This window comes from Littorina saxatilis, linkage group LG5 (genome assembly GCF_037325665.1).
Source record: "Littorina saxatilis isolate snail1 linkage group LG5, US_GU_Lsax_2.0, whole genome shotgun sequence".
Taxonomy (NCBI): domain Eukaryota; kingdom Metazoa; phylum Mollusca; class Gastropoda; order Littorinimorpha; family Littorinidae; genus Littorina; species Littorina saxatilis.
In genome coordinates, this window is record NC_090249.1 from 5873474 (window position 1) to 5894195 (window position 20722).

General features: G+C 42.3%; 1 protein-coding gene across 3 annotated transcripts in view; it reads left to right on the forward strand.

Annotated features, from left to right (window-relative positions):
* Nucleotides 1–237: 237 nt before the first annotated feature.
* LOC138966158 (structural maintenance of chromosomes protein 6-like) overlaps nucleotides 238–20722 on the forward strand; it is a 53848-nt gene continuing 33363 nt past the window's right edge. For all 3 annotated transcript variants that reach the window (XM_070338283.1, XM_070338282.1, XM_070338284.1), the window contains exons 1-15: nucleotides 238–377; nucleotides 3042–3173; nucleotides 3652–3769; nucleotides 4475–4580; nucleotides 6454–6590; nucleotides 8554–8696; nucleotides 9016–9117; nucleotides 12289–12426; nucleotides 13278–13358; nucleotides 15590–15736; nucleotides 16909–16997; nucleotides 17509–17673; nucleotides 18241–18419; nucleotides 19287–19462; nucleotides 20004–20030. In XM_070338283.1, the coding sequence (XP_070194384.1) occupies nucleotides 3060–3173; nucleotides 3652–3769; nucleotides 4475–4580; nucleotides 6454–6590; nucleotides 8554–8696; nucleotides 9016–9117; nucleotides 12289–12426; nucleotides 13278–13358; nucleotides 15590–15736; nucleotides 16909–16997; nucleotides 17509–17673; nucleotides 18241–18419; nucleotides 19287–19462; nucleotides 20004–20030 (1722 nt within the window). In that variant the 5' untranslated portion in view covers nucleotides 238–377; nucleotides 3042–3059. The remainder of the gene's footprint in view (nucleotides 378–3041; nucleotides 3174–3651; nucleotides 3770–4474; nucleotides 4581–6453; nucleotides 6591–8553; nucleotides 8697–9015; nucleotides 9118–12288; nucleotides 12427–13277; nucleotides 13359–15589; nucleotides 15737–16908; nucleotides 16998–17508; nucleotides 17674–18240; nucleotides 18420–19286; nucleotides 19463–20003; nucleotides 20031–20722) is intronic.

The window sequence follows — 20722 nt, forward strand, 5'->3', positions numbered from 1 at the left end:
AACCGAGGCAAGTTGGTTTGGTTATATTTATAGGAGGTGACTGCTCTCTTTGAGTTGCTCACATTTAGCTGTCCTCAAATCGGGTCAAATATCAAATATTGGTCTATATTAACAGTGTCTCAATTATTTAGAGGCGTATGCATTAGTTAATGTGATGTATTCCATGTAGTACGAAATAATGATACGTTATTATAGCGTCCAGTCTCTATTCCAATCCTTGCAATCCCACTTTGTTGCCATCCGAAACTGAGGGAGATAACTCTCAACATATCGTCTGGAACAGCTTTCCGCAGGCGGATGTGGCGCCAAGAAAATCACTGCTGGCAAAACGACAGGTTCTTCATCTAGTTAGCAAATTCGTGTTGCAACGTCTGGGCGTAAGTGCTTGGTTTTTTTGTTTTCTTTGCAACTGCCAGGTGGACTGTACTGTAGCGATATTTTATGAGAAGTTTACTCTGGGTTTGAGAATCTTCCTGGTTATAATACTGACCCAGAACGGTTAGTGGTTAGCTGTGAAAATAGGGTCTCGCGTGGGAAATATTCGGTGTCTGTAGACTAATAACGTTACCTAAGTTACCTACGTTACAAGTGCCGAAGTAATCACTACTGCTGATTGTGGGCAATAATGGAAAGACAAGTTGCTGTAAAACGCCTTTTGGGTCATCTCCAGATTCCTTGAAAGTTACAAAGAGAACAGGAAAGAACTGTTATAAATATTATACAAAGCAGGGCCGGACTAGGCGAAGAGGAGGGGGGGGGTTGCCAGTGGTGGCCCAGGGGGATGTCCCCCCTGGCGGCAGGGGCGGATCAGTTCATTTTATGGGTGGTTTTTTTCAAAAGTATATTGTGAAGATATGGGTGTGAAGGTGCGAAGCGCCTAGCTTGCTAGGATGCAAAATGGTGCAATCTGGTGCATTCTGAGGATCATTACCAGTTTCAGGCAGCAGATTTTGTCACTGATTAATACCCCAAAAATTGAAACTCAATGTAAAATAAAGAAATGCATACTTCATTCAATATTTTTACTTTTTGGCTGGGGGGGGGGGTCCGGAAACCCTAGAACCCCCCCCTCGTTGTGGGGGTCAGGGGGCGAAGCCCCCTGAAGCTGATGGGTAGGTCATATTCTGAGATAGGAAAATGGTCGCTCCTTGCATGAAACGGCATAAAATAAGCAATAATAAAAAAAAATTAAATAAGTAAGGTACATGTTTAGGCTAGGGGGGGGGGGGGGGTTGGGCAACCCCCATAACCCCCCCGGTAGTCCGGCCCTGCAAAGCCAATAAAATTCCCCCTTACAAGTCGTTAAGAAGTAACCAATGAAAAATTAGTCTGAGGTACTGACTTCCGCAATCGCTTTTTGAGAGTGAATACAGGGCTGGCAATAATGTACACTCACATGATATTCAACCATTTTTAGGTCGATACCTACTCCAAGTGTGTTTCAAATTCCGACAATAAACTGCCATGTAGCATCAGTTTTGTGTGTGTGTTTGTTGTTGTCTGTGTTTGTCCCTAGCGTACATGAATCGAAAGTGAAGCCTTCCTTGGCAAAATGGCGTCGAATGACACTCCGAGTGTTGATGCGGTTCAGTGTCTGGTCTTTTATGTACACCCCGAGAATGTAATCTACGTTACAGCAAAGGCCGTGCAGCATCAGATTGTTTTCGTTATTTTGTACTATTATAATAATCAACTGCTCTGCGTTCCTATCGCAAAGTGGTGTAGAATGGCAAATTCGCTTCGCGGCCGGAAGTTAACGCCGGAGTGTATATAGGGATCAGAATCTTGTATACACTCCAAGTGCGTATAGCCAGTGCAATAAATATAATGTCATATTTTTCTTCACATCTGCTCTAGCTTGTTTTTGGCTCACGTAAGTGTAACCTATGCGATCGTAACTTTGTCTGTCTGTGCGTGCGTGTGTATGTCTGTGGTAGAAAGTTTAACATTTCGTCATTTGAAGACGTCACATTGTGGGGTTAGACGTCACGCGAAGGAATTACTGAAAGTCTCGGTCATTGTTATTTTGAGCGGGCCGAGACTAGTTGGCAGTCGTGTCCCTGTAAGTAGGCTACATGCAGACAGACAGATCTAGATCTAGTGTCTCGCTTTCTTGCACAGTGTCACCTATGCTTACTGTGTATATGTGTGACGGAGTGATTGAGTTTGTGTTATTGTTTGTCGATTTCTCACGTGAGCCTTGAAGGCTTCGCCTCTTGTTGAAATTTGTACCAATCAATTTTAGCATTTCATTTTCACGCAATTACATTTAGTATTACAGAGACACTATTCAAGGTCATCCACGCTTAGCAATTTATTGAATGATTGATTCAAGCGCAATACATATCAATGATGGCGCTAGTATTTTTTCAAACCGGTACACAAACTTTTATGATGCAAACTCCAGAAAAAACAGAAGGTGGTCATTGTCTCAGAGTCAGAGTACTGGTTTTGTTGTTTTACCAGCGAAAAAACCCCATTAGTTCTCAAATTCAACTGGTAGGTCATACTGGCAGCCGAATTTTTTCCAGGTATTTTCTAATTTCAACCGGTAAAATACTGGCACATTGTATCATTTAATGATTTATCTTAAGTATGTCTTGGTTCAAGTAAAGTAACTCAAGCTCAGGCAGGCATGGCAATATATTTTATTTCTTATTGGCATATATTGTATAATTTGTAGGCAATAGCTGGCGTATATTGGAGGCAATAGCCCCAGCCCCCTATAGGCTCGAACTCAAAAACCGGCACTCGCGGCTCGCTCTCGAAAATGCCTTTTTTCCTAGACGTAGAACTGACAAGTCATTCCCATGATGTTTTTTAAAAATGAAATACCGATGCCATGACAAATGATGGGGTTGCTTCCCTTTAAAAATGTTAGACGGGTAAGCGTTTTCAGTACCTAGCATCTCAGACTGTGTCAAATGATATATGTGATTCGGGTAAGTATATTAATCAAATGAAAATTTATTCTTAAAATTTTCCATTTAATTACAAAATTGTTGTTTTAAAGAAACAGACATGATTTGTTTCACTTTTAGACTGAGCAAAAGTGAAAGATGCCGAAGAGAAAGCCAGATAGGTCCTCGGCGGTGGACAGCAGTGCATTGGTGAAGAAGAAGAGATTAGAAGATGAGGATGACGAAGAGGAAATGGAAGAGGTGGATATACAGGTTGGTGCTGTCACTGTGAGAAAGAGTGCTTTAATGTTGTAAGTACGAACCTTGATCCGTTAGCTATCTTTAAAGGTGTTACCTTGAGAGGCTTACACGCCATGAGACTGCCATTTTGGCGGTGAACAGCGCTATGAAAGAATGTTTTATTATTATTATTACCTTACTGCTGCCATGGAAAATGCGGTTTATTTATAGATGCATCAAGATATTGAGATTTCTTTATTAAAATTGCCATTGATGTAGATTGATAAATATGCATAGCAACAAAAAACAAACAAACAAAATGGCCATATAAATTTAAAACACCTTGTGGATTGTGTATGCTCTTTTCATGGTTACCATGTGACAGGCAGTTGAAACTTAAAACAGTGTCATTACGTTCAAGCATCATGTGTCTCTTGTGACTATTGTTATAGTAAAGAAGATTTTTGTAGAGAACAGCTGTGCTATTTCAGTTCTGTTTTTTTATGTTCAGGTGCAGGAGGCTGAGGTTGGTATTATCGAGAGGATTGTGATGAAGAACTTCATGTGTCATGGGCTGCTAGACGTCAGGCTTGGCCCACATGTCAACTTCATCATAGGACGCAACGGCAGTAAGTGTTGATGTTGCTCGTGTGTTTCCAGTTGTGTATGTAAAGTCATTGAGCCTAGCTTGTGCTCCATGTATTTAATTGATTGTATGCAGCATTGTTATTTGTATTTGTAATTATCTGAATAAAACTGGTTAAACCGAAGTAATTGAGAAATCTGATCACTTTGCCTAGCAAGCACTTGTTATGAATTAAGAATAATAGTATGATGGAGGTCTCTTTCATGACGTTTGGTTTGAAATTGCCATGACTTCAAGAAATAAATTAACATATATTGTGCTATCACTATCAGTATTACAGTAATGGTGGATGCAATGGATTTGGAGCATAGTGTGAACATTCAGAGGACTACTTTATTACCTGAAAAGCTGAATGGGATTGATTATTATTCCTAATACTAGTGAATTTATAAAACTGGCAGATTAGTTTGTGTTACCCCTTGTTGTCTCAAGCCCCTCTGGCTACATAAAAGAGTACATCAAAATACCTGCCTCCTTGTGAAGTTCAACTATAACAGGCCAATTGATCAACTTTAATTGTTATTACGTTTTAACTCAGGTTGTAAATATAAGAGGAGCTCTTAGCAGTACTGATGATCATGAAGTAGCTGCATTGTTGTGAATTACAGTACATGACTTGATAATTACTAACAGGACTGCTACCCAGACATAGTGTGGCAAAACTTGATTATGATATTATTATGCGCAGGTGGCAAGAGTGCAGTGGTGACAGCACTGGTGGTTGGTTTGGGGGGACTGGCTTCTGTCACCAACCGAGGCAGCAAAGTCCGCTCGTTTGTCAAGACGGGAAAACAGTAAGTCTTCAAATATAGCTTTCTTTGGCTATCTCCTGATTTAGCCCCATGGAAGTGACGTCACTGAAAAAATAGTGAACATTTGATATTGATCGGGGCGACGAAGCTCACGTGGGGAGATTGGCCATTCTTCATTTATCAATACTGCATTGAAACTTTGATCCTTGTTGCTATTTTGAAGGCGAAATAAAAAAAAGCCTCTGTAAAGTGCTTTGGGGAAAGATCATTCCTTTGCTTCGTGATTACTTGAATAATTTAATTAGTTTATTATTTATTATTATCATTTTACCTAACTGGGTGACAAGAAGGATGAGAATACATCTTTGCAGTTCCTCGCGCCCCCTAATTGGCGTAGAGGCGCGTCCCCCGGGTGGTGGATGGGGGAGCCTTCTCTACTAACTTCTGAGAGAAGGTCGCATCACTCTCGATGCCGTGAACCTAATTAGGATCTTTTTCTTGTTTCTTTATTTCTGCCTCCCCAAAGTCCTTTTACTTTCCTTTTCTCACCCATAAAATTCTTCACTTATTACCCTTGTTAAGTAGTTCTTGTATAGAATATAGTCAATGTTTGTACTGGAAACTTGCATTCTCCCAGTAAGGTCATATATTGTACTACGTTGCAAGCCCCTGGAGCAATTTTTGGCTCACGTAAGTGTAGCCTATGCGATGATAAACTTTGTCTGTCTGTGCGTGCGTGCGTGCGTGCGTATGTATGTGTGTATGTCTGTGGTAGAAACTTTAACATTTCCGAGTCTATGGATTACGTCAGTCTCGGTCAAAAGTGTTCGACGTGTGTGATAGAAACTATTTGAAGACGTCACATTATGACGTAAGAGGGTTAGACGTCACGCAAAGGAATTACTGAAAGTCTCGGTCATTGTTATTGTGAGCGGGCCGAGACTTCTTGGCAGATCCAGGGTCTCGCTTTCTTGCATAGTTTCACCTATGTTTACTGTGTGTGTGTGTGTGTGTGTGTGTGTGTGTGTGTGTGTGTGTGTGTGTGTGTGTGTGTGTGTGTGTGTGTGTGTGTGTGTGTGTGTGTGTGTGTGTGTGTGTGTGTGTGTGTGTGTGTGTGTGTGTGTGTGTGTGTGTGTGTGTGTGTGTGTGTGTGTGTGTGTGTGTGTGTGTGTGTGTGTGTGTGTGTGTGTGTGTGTGTGTGTGTGTGTGTGTGTGTGTGTGTGTGTGTGTGTGTGTGTGTGTGTGTGTGTGTGTGTGTGTGTGTGTGTGTGTGTGTGTGTGTGTGTGTGTGTGTGTGTGTGTGTGTGTGTGTGTGTGTGTGTGTGTGTGTGTGTGTGTGTGTGTGTGTGTGTGTGTGTGTGTGTGTGTGTGTGTGTGTGTGTGTGTGTGTGTGTGTGTGTGTGTGTGTGTGTGTGTGTGTGTGTGTGTGTGTGTGTGTGTGTGTGTGTGTGTGTGTGTGTGTGTGTGTGTGTGTGTGTGTGTGTGTGTGTGTGTGTGTGTGTGTGTGTGTGTGTGTGTGTGTGTGTGTGTGTGTGTGTGTGTGTGTGTGTGTGTGTGTGTGTGTGTGTGTGTGTGTGTGTGTGTGTGTGTGTGTGTGTGTGTGTGTGTGTGTGTGTGTGTGTGTGTGTGTGTGTGTGTGTGTGTGTGTGTGACGGAGTGATTGAGTTTGTGTTACTGTTTGTCGATTTCTTACGTGAGCCTTGAAGGCTTCGCCTCTTGTTTTATTAGTGCTTTTGTGAACAAGAAACACTTAACAAGTGGCTCTATCCCATCTCCCCCCTTTCCCCTATCCCATCTCCCCCCTTTCCCTCGTCGCGATATAACCTTCGTGGTTGAAAACGACGTTAAACACCAAATAAAGAAAGACAGATCTTTGCAGTTGATTTTTAATTTCTATGGTGTGTTTTTGTAACAGAACAGCGGAGGTGGAAATCCATTTGCGGAACAGGGGACTTGACGCCTACAAACACGACCAGTACGGTGACAAGATCATCATTCACCGCAAAATCTCGGCAGATGGGGGAGCAAGATACTCTCTCAAGAGCGAAAGGGGTAAGTGCTTATTTTGATGAAAAGGTTAAACATGCAGTGTTTTTTGTTATGCTTGCAAATGTGCATCAGTCTGGGATACCTCAGACCTTAAATTTGTATGTACATTTACTATTTTCCGTGAACTTCAAAGTCCGTGCTGAAGTGTTTTGAGGATTTTGTTAGTCAAAATCAGCACTGAGTAGTAGGTATAGACCACAGTTCTACTCGCTTATGATAGTAAAAGTGGATATGAGTTGTTAAACTCAGTGCACCCAACGTTTCTTGCTAGATACCCATGTTCAGACCCCGAAGCACTCACTCTTCACCTTGCTACCTACTTTCACTTTTGCTTTCATATTGCAAATGCATCGGTGAAACATTTCCGCCTCAGGGCGGAAATCCGCCAAATGAAATTAGTTAAATAAGGAATTCCTTATTTTGAAAATCTTTAAAAAAAATTTTTTAAAAATTCTGCCGGCGATCCGATCCGTATTTCTTCTAACACAGTGACCGGACATAGCTGAGTCTTTGTTTCACTGGGCGCGCAAATTATCGGACTACAGCTAGGCATTTGTTACATTGTTTAATGTGCAAATTTGTGTGTTTGATATACCAGGATAGGCCTAGTTTTACCCTTAAAAGCCTGATTTTTCGTTTTCTTCCGGGAGGCTTTGCCCCCCTGGGCCCCCTAGCGGGGCGTTGCCCCTGCACCCCACCAGGGCCTGGGCGGCCCCTGGACCCCGGCCTCATTTTCATTATTTTCAATTCTGATCAGTTTCACCCATGCCAATGGTGCAATACGATGGATATCTGTTTCCATTTATGCCTGCTTTCTGCAATGTTTGAGCATTTACAGTTCCGGAAAGCTCGAGTGGTTACTTTGCTACCTTTGTTTGAAATTGACAGGGTTACTTCCCATGTCATGGGAACTGCATGGAAGGAGGCGTAATTCTGTGCAGGACGCAAAGGATGTACCTTTCTGTTTTTTTCCTTTTTATCCCCTTCTTCAAGTATTATAGCTGTCAGTCTATCATGGAATGTACAGTGGAACCCCTCTATTAAGGCTGAACACACACATACACCCCCCCCCCCCCCCCCCCCCCATAGTTTAAGACTTTGTTTTCTCAGATTTTCTGTTCTTAAGGTTGGTAAATTTATCCCCATTTTAAGACTCCCTCCCTTTTAAGGCCAAAAAAAAAATAGGTGTGGTTACGGTAACATAGCCAAAAAAAATAGGGTAGGAAGGTAGGCAATCACTTTTTTTTTTTTTTAACTTTTTTTTCTAATGTGTACAAATTAAACCTACTTGACAGGGAAATAAGTGTGCGACTCAGGCGCTTTCGCTTTCATTGCGTTTTCTGCACTCGTTTTCTTGGTTTTTGTGGGGGTATTTTTTTACAAATGTAATAAAAAGTTATAGGGTCGGCCCCTAAGAATAGGGTAGGTCGGGTTACCGTAACCACACCTATTTTTTTTTTAGGCCTAATACATGATTTTTTTGTATTTCTGGAGGTCTTAGAATGGGGTGTGGTACTGTAAAATCCACCAAAAATGATGTGACATAAATACAGACTAACAGAGTCCTGGCACCCCCCGCGGGTTAGGGGGAAGAATTTACCCGATGCTCCCCAGCATGTCGTACGAGGCGACCAACGGATTCTGTTTCTCCTTTTACCCTTGTTAAGTGTTTCTTGTATAGAATATAGTCAATGTTTGTAAAGATTTTAGTCAAACAGTATGTAAGAAATGTTAAGTCCTTTGTACTGGAAACTTGCCTTCTCCCAGTAAGGTCATATATTGTACTACGTTGCAAGCCCCTGGAGCAAAGTTTTGAGTAGTGCTTTTGTGAACAAGAAACAATTGACAAGTGGCTCTATCCCATCTCCCCCCTTTCCCCGTCGCGATATAAACTTCGTGGTTGAAAACGACGTTAAACACCAAATAAAAAAGAAACTGAGTCCTGACATAATGTTTGCTGTTGCAGGGAAGCTGGTCTCTGACAAGTGGGAGGAGGTGAAGAAAATCAAGGACTTTTTCAACATACAGGTGGAGAACCCGGTGGCCATTCTCAACCAGGACACGTCACGCAACTTTCTGCACAGCAAAAGTCCCCTCGATAAGTACAAGGTCAGTGCTGTCAGTATCTAATTAATCTCTATAATTAATGCTTGATCTTCATCAGGGATGTTGGTAGGATTCATTTCTGCTGAAAGTTTTTATGAAATGTCTTGACCATTTCTAACAAAAAATTGTAAGGCTGTCCTTTGCGTAAACTACCGTATTTAAAAAAAAAGTGTAGCAGATCTGCTGGAATGATGGCAAAGTTTTTTAACTTTTTGAAGAAGTTTTGCTGACACCACACACATCCCTGCTTCTCTTTTCTTTACACACAGCATTTTGTCTGTTTGTTTAAGGACTTTGAAACTTTTACCTGTCACTTTTGCAGTTTTTCCTGAAGGCGACGCAACTGGAGCAGATGAAAGACCAGTATGATGAGGCCAATGCCAGTAAAGAGAAGACTATAGCTAGCATCCAGCAGTATGAGAAGGTATCATCGGTGCAGCTCATTTCTTATGGAAATTGAATGAGGATATGTGTGTGCATGCGTGCGCGTGTGTATGTTTTCTTTTTTACATTTAGTCAAGTTTTGACTACCGTACTTTCCGGGTCATAAGGCGCGACTTTTTTCCTCGGAGTTCGACCCCTGCGTCTTGTATAACAAAGCGTCTAATCCGTGTATGAAATACGGAAAAAAATCAAAGAGACCGCCTGAGTACCAGTCAAACAACTTGTGATAATGCATGTTTCAGCTACTAGGTACTGCCCTGGCCAAGTTTCCTCGAGCTCTCGAGCCACCCAGCTATCACAATAGACCTGCCTTTGATCTGGCCGCACACACAGATATTTCCACTCTGTTAAACTCGGTCACTGACCCCGGTGCAGGATATGACAGGGGAACCACCTCTCATGGCAAAAACTGGGTCATTGACCCCTGGGAAGAAGGTCATGTCTATAAACAAGGCCACCCAGCTATCACAATTGACCTGCCTTTGATCTGGCCGCACACACAGAGCACACACATTTCCAGTCTGTTAAACTCGGTCACTGACCCGGGTGCAGGAAGTGTTTCCTCTCTCAGATATGACAGGGGAACCACCTCTCATGGCATATTTCCACTCTGTATTCTTCCTTTGATGTGCGGCTTATTTTCATTCTTCAACTGTTTGTTACCGGTATACTTTTTGAGTCACTTGAGAAAAAGTGACTCTATGTAATCGGTCAGTGTTAGTCTGTCCGGCCGGCCGGCCGGCCGGCCGTCCATAGACACCACCTTAACGTTGGACTTTTCTCGGAAACTATCAAAGCGATCGGGCTCATATTTTGTTTAGTCGTGACCTCCAATGACCTCTACACTTTAACGATGGTTTCGTTGACCTTTGACCTTTTTCAAGGTCACAGGTCAGCGTCAAAGGAAAAATTAGACATTTTATATCTTTGACAAATTTCATCGGATGTGATTGAAACTTTGTAGGATTATTCTTTACATCAAAGTATTTACATCTGTAGCCTTTTACGAACGTTATCAGAAAAACAAGGGAGATAACTAGCCTTTTCTGTTCGGCAACACACAACTTAACGTTGGGCTTTTCTCGGAAACTATAAAAGTGACCGGGCTCAAATTTTATGTGAACGTGACTCATTGTGTTGTGAATAGCAATTTCTTCCTGTCCATCTGATGCCTCATATAATATTCAGAACTGCGAAAGTGACTCGATCGAGCGTTTGCTCTTCTTGTTCAATTTTGGTGCGCCCTATCGGCCCCCTGCGCCCAATGGGTGACTGGATTAAAAAAAATTTTTAAAAAGAAGGGGGTGCGTCTTGTATAAGGAAGCGCCTTGTCACCCGGTCCGGTAAATGTTTTAACATAGAGGGGGGAATCGAGACGAGGGTCGTGGTGTATGTGTGTGTGTGTCTGTGTGTGTGTGTAGAGCGATTCAGACTAAACTACTGGGCCGATCTTTATGAAATTTGACATGAGAGTTCCTGGGTATGATATCCCCAGACGTTTTTGTCATTTTTTCGATAAATACCTTTGATGACGTCATATCCGGCTTTTTGTAAAAGTTGAGGCGGCACTGTCACACCCTCATTTTTCAATTAAATTGATTGACATTTTGGGAAGGCAATCTTCGACGAACGCCGGGGTTTGGTATTGCATTTCAGCTTGGTGGCTTAAAAACTAATGAGTGAGTTTGGTCATTAAAAATCGGAAACTTGTAATTAAAATTATTTTTTTATTAAACGATCCAAAAACAATTTCATCTTATTCTTCGTTATTTTCTGATTCCAAAAACATATACATATGTTATATTTGGATTAAAAACAATCTCTGAAAATTAAAAATATAAAAATTATGATCAAAATTAAATTTCCGAAATCGATTTAAAAACTATTTCATCTTATTCCTTGTCGGTTCCTGATTCCAAAAACATATAGATATGATATGTTTGGATTAAAAACACGCTCAGAAAGTTAAAACGAAGAGAGGTACAGTAAAGCGTGCTATGAAGCACAGCGCAACCGCAACCGCGCCAAACAGGCTCGTCACTTTCACTGCCTTTTGCACTAGCGGCGGACTACGTTCAGTTTCATTCTGTGAGTTCCACAGCTTGACTAAATGTAGTAATTTCGCCTTACGCGACTTGTTCATTGTTTCTTTCTGTTTTGAGTTGTTATCTTAAACATCTAGTGCGCTTACTTCCCTTTGTGTCTCAGATGTCATTGAAGTTGAACTTCTTCGAATGGCAACTGGTAGGTTACGAGTGGGTGCAGTTTTTAAGAACAGTATGCAGCATTGACGGACTATCTGGTGCAGGTCCATGTCTGTTGCAGCCCAAGTATACACACACAAAAGAATTGTGTATAACTTATTGTGTATGTGTTGTCTGTGCATGGTCCATATAACACACATCCCGCTGTGGGGCACTGCGGTTATGAAATTAAAGGCCCCTCCTGTTTTTGGAACCGCAGGAGCTTTCTAGTTTGCTGTTAGGTAGATTTTTGGTTCCTCTTTCCTGTCATGCTCTCTTTTTCTTCATGAATTCTTTTCTTTTTTCTGCCTTCTTGCTCATTCACCTGTATTTTTTCCAAAAATCTCTTCTCTTGCCGCTTGTCTCGCGATTCATGTATAGTTTAATCTGTTAGTGTTCTGATGTAAGTCCAGCAGTAGATAGGTTAAGCCTATTTTAACATACTGGAAACTGGTAATCTTCCAGTTGGTATTAATTTAGTTTTACTAAAGCCTGCTGGGACACAAGTAATGGGTTAGTGCATTTGTAAACAGGAATCGCTTGACAAGTGGCCCCCTTCATCCCCCCCTTCCTCGTCCTGATATGGCTCTGCGTAGTCGGCTGGACGTTAAGCAACACATAAACAAACTATAACACACACCAAATGTTATCCATTGTTATACCTCAGCGGTTTTGCTGTTCTTAAATTTCTATGTAGCGACAAAATGATGTCTAAAATTTCGTCAGTTATGTCACAAAAAAAATTACTGAAATAAATTAAAAGTAATTAAAACAAATAATGCGTACTTGGAGCTTTTTCAGAAACAGCAATAATTATAGATGGAGTGCTATACAAAATGAAGTATTAAAAAAAACTATGGGATTTTTGTGTGTGTAAAATAACGCAAAGACTTTTGTCTTTCGACCAGACATTGCCTGCGCTGAGGGATGAAGTGAGTCGGTGGGAAGAAAAGTTCAAGAACCTGGGCACGATCTCTGACCTCAAGGCGAAAGTCAAGTCGCTCAAGCATGAAATGGCCTGGGCGTTCGTCGTTGAAAAGGAAAAGGTGCCATCTTTTCATTCACTTTTACATTACAGTAGTATGTACATGTATGTATTTTTCAGTCGCTGACTATATTTCTGATTTTATTTCTTACCTAAAAGTCAGGTTGGTGTCTGTTGCAAATCAATATCGATAGTTCATTTAAGCTTTCATCTACGTTGCTAGGATTTAGTTTCTTCTGCAAATTTGCCGACCTGGCCATAAAAGTTTCAGAAGTTTCAGGCAGTCATTGGCGTCATCTTTTTTTCCACTCTGATCATTTGTGGCATTTCTGACAAAATGAGGGCACATTTTTCAGTGATTTGAAATACGTTTCGGCAATTCACCAACTTATGCCGCCAGTGGACGTCCCAGAGTTTGTTTTTTTTACTATGAGGGCGAAAAGGTTTCAATGTGATGACTTGCAGTAACATTGCTTTATTTGATGCTTATAATGTTATTAGGTACAGGAGAGACGAATAAAGAATACAGGTTACAGACCTGGGAACCCATACGATTTCGCCGTATTTTGTACGCATAATTGTCGAGAGTACGGTCAGTGGGAAAAAAATACGACGAGAAAAATTCCTAGACAACTTTTCTTCACACGCCCATCCCGAAGCCGATCCAGTATTTTGTCACATGATTACAGTTTTTGTCAGTAAACATTGAAAAAAAGCATTCGTTTTAAATGTATAGGTAAACTTAATAAACGGTGTGACGGACACGCGTGAGGCATATTTTAATCATGGATGTTCAAACGCTGTGTGGAGTACGCTCATTTTTCTGAAAATACACCAAGTTTGTTTGAGAATACTCAAAGTGCAAAACAGGGGTTCCCAGGTCTGAGGTTAAATATGTATGATTGTTTACAGAGTCTGGAGCCTGACCAAAAATCAATTAAACAGGAGGAAGCGCGTCTGCCAAAGTTTGTACAAAAAGTGGAAGAATTCAAGGTAGAGTAATAGATATGTTGTTTGTGTGAAATCAATTGGTGGTTATTCTGTGAAAGTGTAGTTTTGTGTGCGTGTACGTTGTTACTGTGGAGTCCGGGTACAACAAATCTCAAGGGAGATACATTTTAGTTCGTTATATCAGTAATTCGCTGTAGAGTTTTCAACCCTAAATGGCCTCAAGACAAGTTTTCCCACTCACCTTCAAATGATCGTCCCATCGATCTTTCCTTGGAGAGTACAATCTCTGCATGTTTTCAACAGCTTCATAATATAATCCATAGAGAGGCATAGTTCAAATGTTCACTTTACTGTAATTTTAGAAGTAAAATTTAAAAAGTCGTGTAAAAGCATGTACCGTATTTTCCGGGTCGTAAGGCGCGACTTTTTTCCTCCTCGAGTGTATCAAAATACGAAAAAAATCAAAGAGACCGCCTGCGTACCAGTCAAACAACTTTGTTTCAGCTACTAGGTACTACCCTGGCCATGTTTCCTCTCAAGACATCAAAGAGACCGCCCCATAGGTTAAACTCGGTCACTGACCCCGGTGCAGGAAGTGTTTCCTCTCTCAGATATGACAGGGGAACCACCTCTCATAGCTAAAACTAGGTCATTGACCCCTGGGAAGAAGGTCAGTGTCTCTAAACAAGGCATCACAATGGACCTGCCTTTGATCTCGCCGCACACACAGAGCACACATATTTCCACTCTGTATTCTTCCTTTGATCAGGGATCGCGTTTACGCACGATTTTTGCGTATTTGACGCATTTTAAAAGTCGCTGACGCGTTTTTTTCGCCGCGCCGCGTAAGCCATACGCAAAAATATTGTAACTTTTTCTTGTCTTCACGCAGCGCTTTTGCTCTGACTTAATAATCACCCGATCCTGAAACTGACTATAGGGCTCGAGAAGTGACGACACACATGAAATCTGCGCGTCAAAACTAAAGTCCGTTTCTTTTTGCATCGAAGTATCGCAAACGAACGTAACGAGGGTATTACCAGATAATGTCTTGTCGGATAATGAAACAGACATTAGCTGCTCTCCCATCTCGCGCTTCCAAAAGGCGGAAAGTGTGTCTAGTCGTATTAGAGCGGGAAACAAACTCGCAAGGCCCGAAGGTTGGAGACAGCAGGGGTGTTATTCGACAGGCGTGCGCGGAGTTCGACAGGAAAACTCGCCGTATTTAGGTAAGGAGTGTCTTTAAGTCTTTTGTGCGTGTTTTGTTTGTGTCTGTACGTGTTTTCGTAGTACGCAAAAATATTGGTCCGTGACGCGTTTTTTTCGTTTCGTTGCGTATGACTTACGCGTTTTTTAAAAAGCTAGCGCGATCCCTGTTTGATGTGCGGCCTATTTTCATTCTTCGACCGTTTGTTACCGGTATACTTTTACTTGTATTTTTGTCTTTGGAGACAATTATTGACATCAGTTTGTTGTAGCCTTGTGACTTTTAGAGACAAAACGGCTCTGGGGCGATGAAAACGTGTTTGTTATAAGAGGGGTTCGTTATGCAAATGAGTTCAAAAGGTTCGTTGTAGCCGGAAAGTAACAAGTAAGAAATAGAAGGCTGTCTACCGGGAAATCAATGGCAGTTCGTTAAAAGCGGGATTTCGTTATACCCAGGTTCGTTATAGCTGGACTCCACTGTATTTGTGTTTGTATGGGTCAATGTTTGCCTTTATATCTGAGAGAGAGAGAGTGTGTGTGACACTGTTGTTTATTTGGTTATAATGTAAGCTGTCTGTTGTTTATTTGGTTATAATGTAAGCTGTAGCAGACATTTAACCCCATCTTTCACATTCCCGTCATGAACCAAACTTTGCATCAAGACTTACTTTTTTTACCACATTTTTGACCGGCACGGTTGGCCTAGTGGTAAGGCGTCCGCCCCGTGATCGGGAGGTCGTGGGTTCGAACCCCGGCCGGGTCATACCCAAGACTTTAAAATTGGCAATCTAGTGGCTGCCCCGCCTGGCGTCTGGCATTATGGGGTTAGTGAGGACTGGTTGGTCCGGTGTCAGAATAATGTGACTGGGTGAGACATGAAGCCTGTGCTGCGACTTCTGTCTTGTGTGTGGCACACGTTATATGTCAAAGCAGCACCGCCCTGATATGGCCCTTCGTGGTCGGCTGGGCGTTAAGCAAACAAACAAACAAACAAATTCACTAGTTAAACTAAGCTGTAATTCAGTGGAGCTCAGTCCATTCAAACCAAAGACATTCTCTCTGCACAGGGCAAAGTGGAACAGTGCCAGACACAGCTGAAGACGGTACAGGCTCAGCTTCTGACTGTCACGGAGGAGGCGGAGCGCTTGAAACCGGAGCTGAAGGAGAAACGTGATGTGCTCAACGCAGCCAGGGTGGCTTTGCGCAGCGCAGAGGTAGGTTGCGTGTTTTTAAAAAAGATAAAAGCCTTTGAAATACAGTCGTACCTGTCAATTGTGACCTCCCAAGGGGAGAACATAAAGTGATCGTTATGGACAGGTGGGATGTCAGGAATTGTGAGTCTTGCCTCTGTATAATGACCACCCCAAAAGATCCTTGGCGATTTTTTTCAATACAATTCTCCTTTTCGTAGTGACCACATGTCCATCTATATCTACCACTTTTGGTTGCTTCCTTTCAGGTTGTTGTTGACAGGGTCAACTGTACTATTGTAATTCTACTTCTAAAGGATAACCTCAGCTAGTCCTGTTCAGGAACTGCGGGTATTTACAACCACCCAAAAAGTTCTTCGACAATTTAAAAAAAAACACTTCTCTTTTTCGTAGCAACCCCATGTCTATAACAACCCCTTTTGGTCTGTTCCTTTCAGGTTGAGGATGACAGGTTCAACTGTACTGTTGTAATTCTACTTTAAAAGGTTATCTTCATGTAATTCTGTTCAGATTCTGATCAAGATCTGCGGATATTTGACCTGGACCAGGGATGTTGCTACAAATTCATACCTATAGGACAAATGTCCTAGCTCTTCAGCATCAATAGGACATTTGACCGCTTTCAGAAATTTCAATAGGACGTCAGAATTTTTTCATTTTCAAGAATGATGCTCGCCGTGTTCCTAATGTAGCACAGGATGCCGTTGAATAGCCAAGCGTGTTCAGCTTTTGTTGAACTTTGGCAGGCTTTATTTTTATTTTTCGGTGGCATAACTCAGTGCGCTTCGTCAAAATGTATCGAACTGAAAGCAAAAGCAGACGAAAGACTTAGTCAGTTGGAGTTGTCTCCCATACTCCTAACTTTAATGTGGTGCAGACGGGTGTCACCCAAACGCAAGATCCGCACTGCTTAACTTCAGTGCAACTGTACGCGAGAGTGCTTGGTCGCTTTTTGAAAATGTGTATCTTGAAAGGAACATCAACGAATATCGCGCAGTCCGAAGAAATTGAGTTATTATCGGACAATACCAGCGCTCAATTGAAAACGATAGGACATCTGACCGCCATGCGGCTATGTGAATCGGACATTTGAGCCTCTTAATCGGTCTATGTCCGATGTCCGACGCCTAACGACATCCCTGCTGGACATGTTGAGATCTTTTTTCCTTTTGCAGAATGATACCAGAACTGTGGAGCGGGACGTCCGTAACATAACCTCCGAGCGTCAGCAGATACAGCAACGCATCCAGGAGCTGCAACAGTCGTAAGCTGTCTTGATGACTAAACGCTTTTATAGTGGAAGGTCCCTTTTAAGACCTCCCAAAATGGGGGGAAAGAAAGTCTTAATGAGGAGGGAGTCTCAAAATGGGGAGAAAGAAAGTCTTAAAGAGAAGGGAGTCTCAAAATGGGGAGAAAGAAAGTCTTAAAGAGGAGGGAGTCTCAAAATGGGGGGAAATTTACAGAGGTAATGAACTGAAAATGTGAAAAGGCAAGGTCTTAAAAACAGAGGGAGTCTTCAAGGGGGAAGGGGGGTGGGGATGAGATCTTAAAAGAGGGGTTCAACTATAACTTAAAGACATTGCTGTAGAACGGGAGGGTCTGGGTGCCTGGTGAATCTATCAAAGATATGTGTTTACACTTTTATTCAGCTATTGTCATGAAAAGAACTAGTCTTCAATAATGTTGTTCATATAATTAATTCATGGTTGAAGAATCTCATATCTTCTTTCTTGCCGGTCCAAACTTGATTAACGATCTGTTCATGCGTGTTGCAGGGCCCAACATGACTACGAAGCCGAGCGACTGAAGCGTCAGGAGAAGATTCAGGCCGTTGAAGAACAGTTGCGAGCAGCGGAGGGACGTCAGCGCACGACACAACACGAACGAGAACAGTTCCAGGCAGCCGTTAGCAAATGCAAGAATGAACTCTACAACCTTCAGTAATGCTCTTTGATTTGTATTTCTTGTGTTATGAGGTTCACGCTGATGTTTAGCGTGTGTGCATGCATGCAGTTTTCTATTCAGTCTGTAATTTATTTAATATATTTTCTACCCCTCTGTATTCTTGCTTTTCCCCACTGTATTTCACACCAGTGAATGGCAGCTTTCTTTTTTTCCCACCTATTTCATCACCTTATGTTTCTTTCTCTTGTCTGTCCCTCCCTTCTTCCCAAACTTGAATCTCTCGCTTGCCCTTCCTTTGTTTGTTTGAAGAAGCTCAGTCAATCTTCAAGCTCCAGGCAATCCAAATTTCCGCAATTTCACGGATTCCCGCGAAAGCACCAAAAAAAGAAGAACAAAAGAGTGTTTTTCTTTACGTGCACAATTTATCTTTCACCTTATTTACAAGGCCAAAATGCTTCAGTGTCTGGGGGTGTTGCCCCCCAGGACCTCGCCAAGGGACCTACGCGGCCTGTGGAACCCCGGCATTATTTATTTCCTTGAAACTAGTTCTTCCCTGAATGGATTGCCTGAGCTCAGTTAACATCTGCGCTCTGTGCTTCCAGGCGAGATGAGAGAGCCAAGCAGACGGAGAAAGAGACTTGCGAGCGAAACCTACAGACTTTGATGGGGGCTCGCAACAATCGAGTCAAACGTTTTGGGGCCTGGGTGCCCAACGCCCTGGCCAAGGTTGACGAATGGTACCGGCAGGGCAAGTTCCACCAGAAACCGCGCGGCCCTCTGGGTGAGTATTGTGGTGATTTTTTCCCATTTAATTTGATTTCATTTACTCTTGGTCTGCTATCGTTATGACTGATCATCTTTTTTTTTTTTTAGAATTTTGTTTATTTTTATTTTATATACTCTGTTGTCCCAATGCTGGGAAATTCAGGTCGCTTCCTTCCAGTGGAAAGCTAGCAGCAACAGAGTGGCGCTACCCAGGTGTGTGTGTATTTAGGTGTAATCAGCCACCTGCACTTATGGCAGAATGACCGAGGTCTTTTACATGCCACAGTGGTGACAATATTTGAGTCTGCACATAATCTAGTGAACGACGAAGAAGAAGAAGTTTGCACATAGAATGACCGGTATACGTCCCTGCCAGGATTCGAACCTGTGACCTTACGATCACAAGTCCAGTGCTCTACCAATTAAGCTACTGGGCTAGCTGAATTAAGAATCAACAGCAGCAATAGATGTTAGGGAGAGAATAAGGCAATGAGAGCTTACTGGTCCTTTGGCGAGTATGTGTAGCTGATGAAAGAGAAAATAATGAACTAGCGAATTAATATTACTTCTTGAACTAGAACTGTCCATGACGTTGGTTGAGTACCTGCTGTTGGTGCTATAATCAGATGGGATGAGGTGTCCAAGAACAAAACAAGAATATTCTGGCAGGGAAAAGATAGAGTGATATGTTGCATAAGCTGACAGCATGAAATAGATGTTCATTTATAAGTCTGCAGAGGATGCAAGATGAAACTCATGACTGTTTGGATCATGAATTTAATCTGTAAAAAAAAAAAAAAAAAAAAAAAAGGTGAAGGTTGCATGCATTGTACTGCATGGCATTGCATTATGCTGGATAGTAATGTCGTCTTTGTTTTTGCAGGGGCTTGCTTTCAGCTGAGGGACCAGACATGGGCACTAGCCCTGGAGGTGTGCCTGCGTGCCTTGATTCACACCTTCGTCTGTCACGATCATCATGACGAAAAACTTCTGGAGCAAATCTTTCAGCAGGAACTCGGTAACCGCCGACGACCAGCCATCATCACTTGTCCCTTCAAGGTGAGTACTAAAGATATTCTTCTTCTTTTTCTTCGTTCATGGGCTCAAACCCCCACGTTCACTCATGTTTTTGCACGAGTGGGTTTATGACCGTTTGAACCCTGCCGTTCAGGCAGCCATATGCCGTTTTCGGGTGTATAAAGATTTTGATTTTGGGTGTGTTTAAGGCTTTGACATTGAAAACTGGACCCATCCGCACCGATCCAAACCAAACCAGTCACTTCCCGAACATTTATTAGGCCAGGAATAAAATCAATTGTTTCCGATTCCCCAAGCAACCTTTTTGTTTTCTTCGGAACTTAGAACTTTTTCTTTTGACCCTTCAACAAACTATTTTGATCAAAAATGGAAAAAAATAGAATTTTGCTGACTTTACAGGGAAAGTTACTCTTGTTTGACCTCCAGGGACACTGCTCACACGATTTTTGGTGATGGTCGGTTGGTTATTGTTTTTTATTGTCTATTCAGCTGACGATTTTTGGTGAATTAAAAGCCACATGGCCTGTATAAATGAAAAACAAACTTCTATTTCTTGTTTCAGAATACAGTACACGATATTTCCAGATTTGTAAGTACTGTTTTCTGTTCTCTCTCTCTCTCTCTCTCTCTCTCTCTCTCTCTCTCTCTCTCTCTCTCTCTCGGGGGGGGTCTCGCGAGATTTTCGAGCAGCAGGACGGAAAATTTAGAGCTCTCGATCCATCGTTGAGAAACGCTCAATATTCCTTCACAATGCCAGCTGTTGGACTCCCAACAGCTCTGGAAGGTACCCTGGAGGCCCTGCTAAAGGAAAATGCCGTGTGTTCATGGAAAATCTGCGCTGAAGGCACGAAAACGACAGTCGTCCTGCGACTTGTGTCAATCTCCGACTCGGACCGGCCAGCCATGACTCGACATTTTCGCCGCAAACCACCAAGCCAGCTTCAGCGCGACAGGCTTCGTGCACAAGAACGACAGGAAAAGAAAGAGAAAGGTAACCAGAACGAACCAAAGGCAAGTCAGAATTGTTCTTCTTCAATGTCAAATCTTTCGATTTCGTCGAGGCCACAAATGACACAACAACAACCCGTGGGATGTGACGTTGACACACAACACAGTAGCAGTGACTTTGCACGTGTTGCAGGCACAGCTGACAAGCCCACCGAGCGTGGTAACAATAGTCAGGATGAAGCTGGCGTTGTGTTATTGTCGCCACGGACCGCTGAGCCACGTGATGTTTTTGTTTTGACAACCCAGTCACAAAGAGGAAGCACAGAAACACAG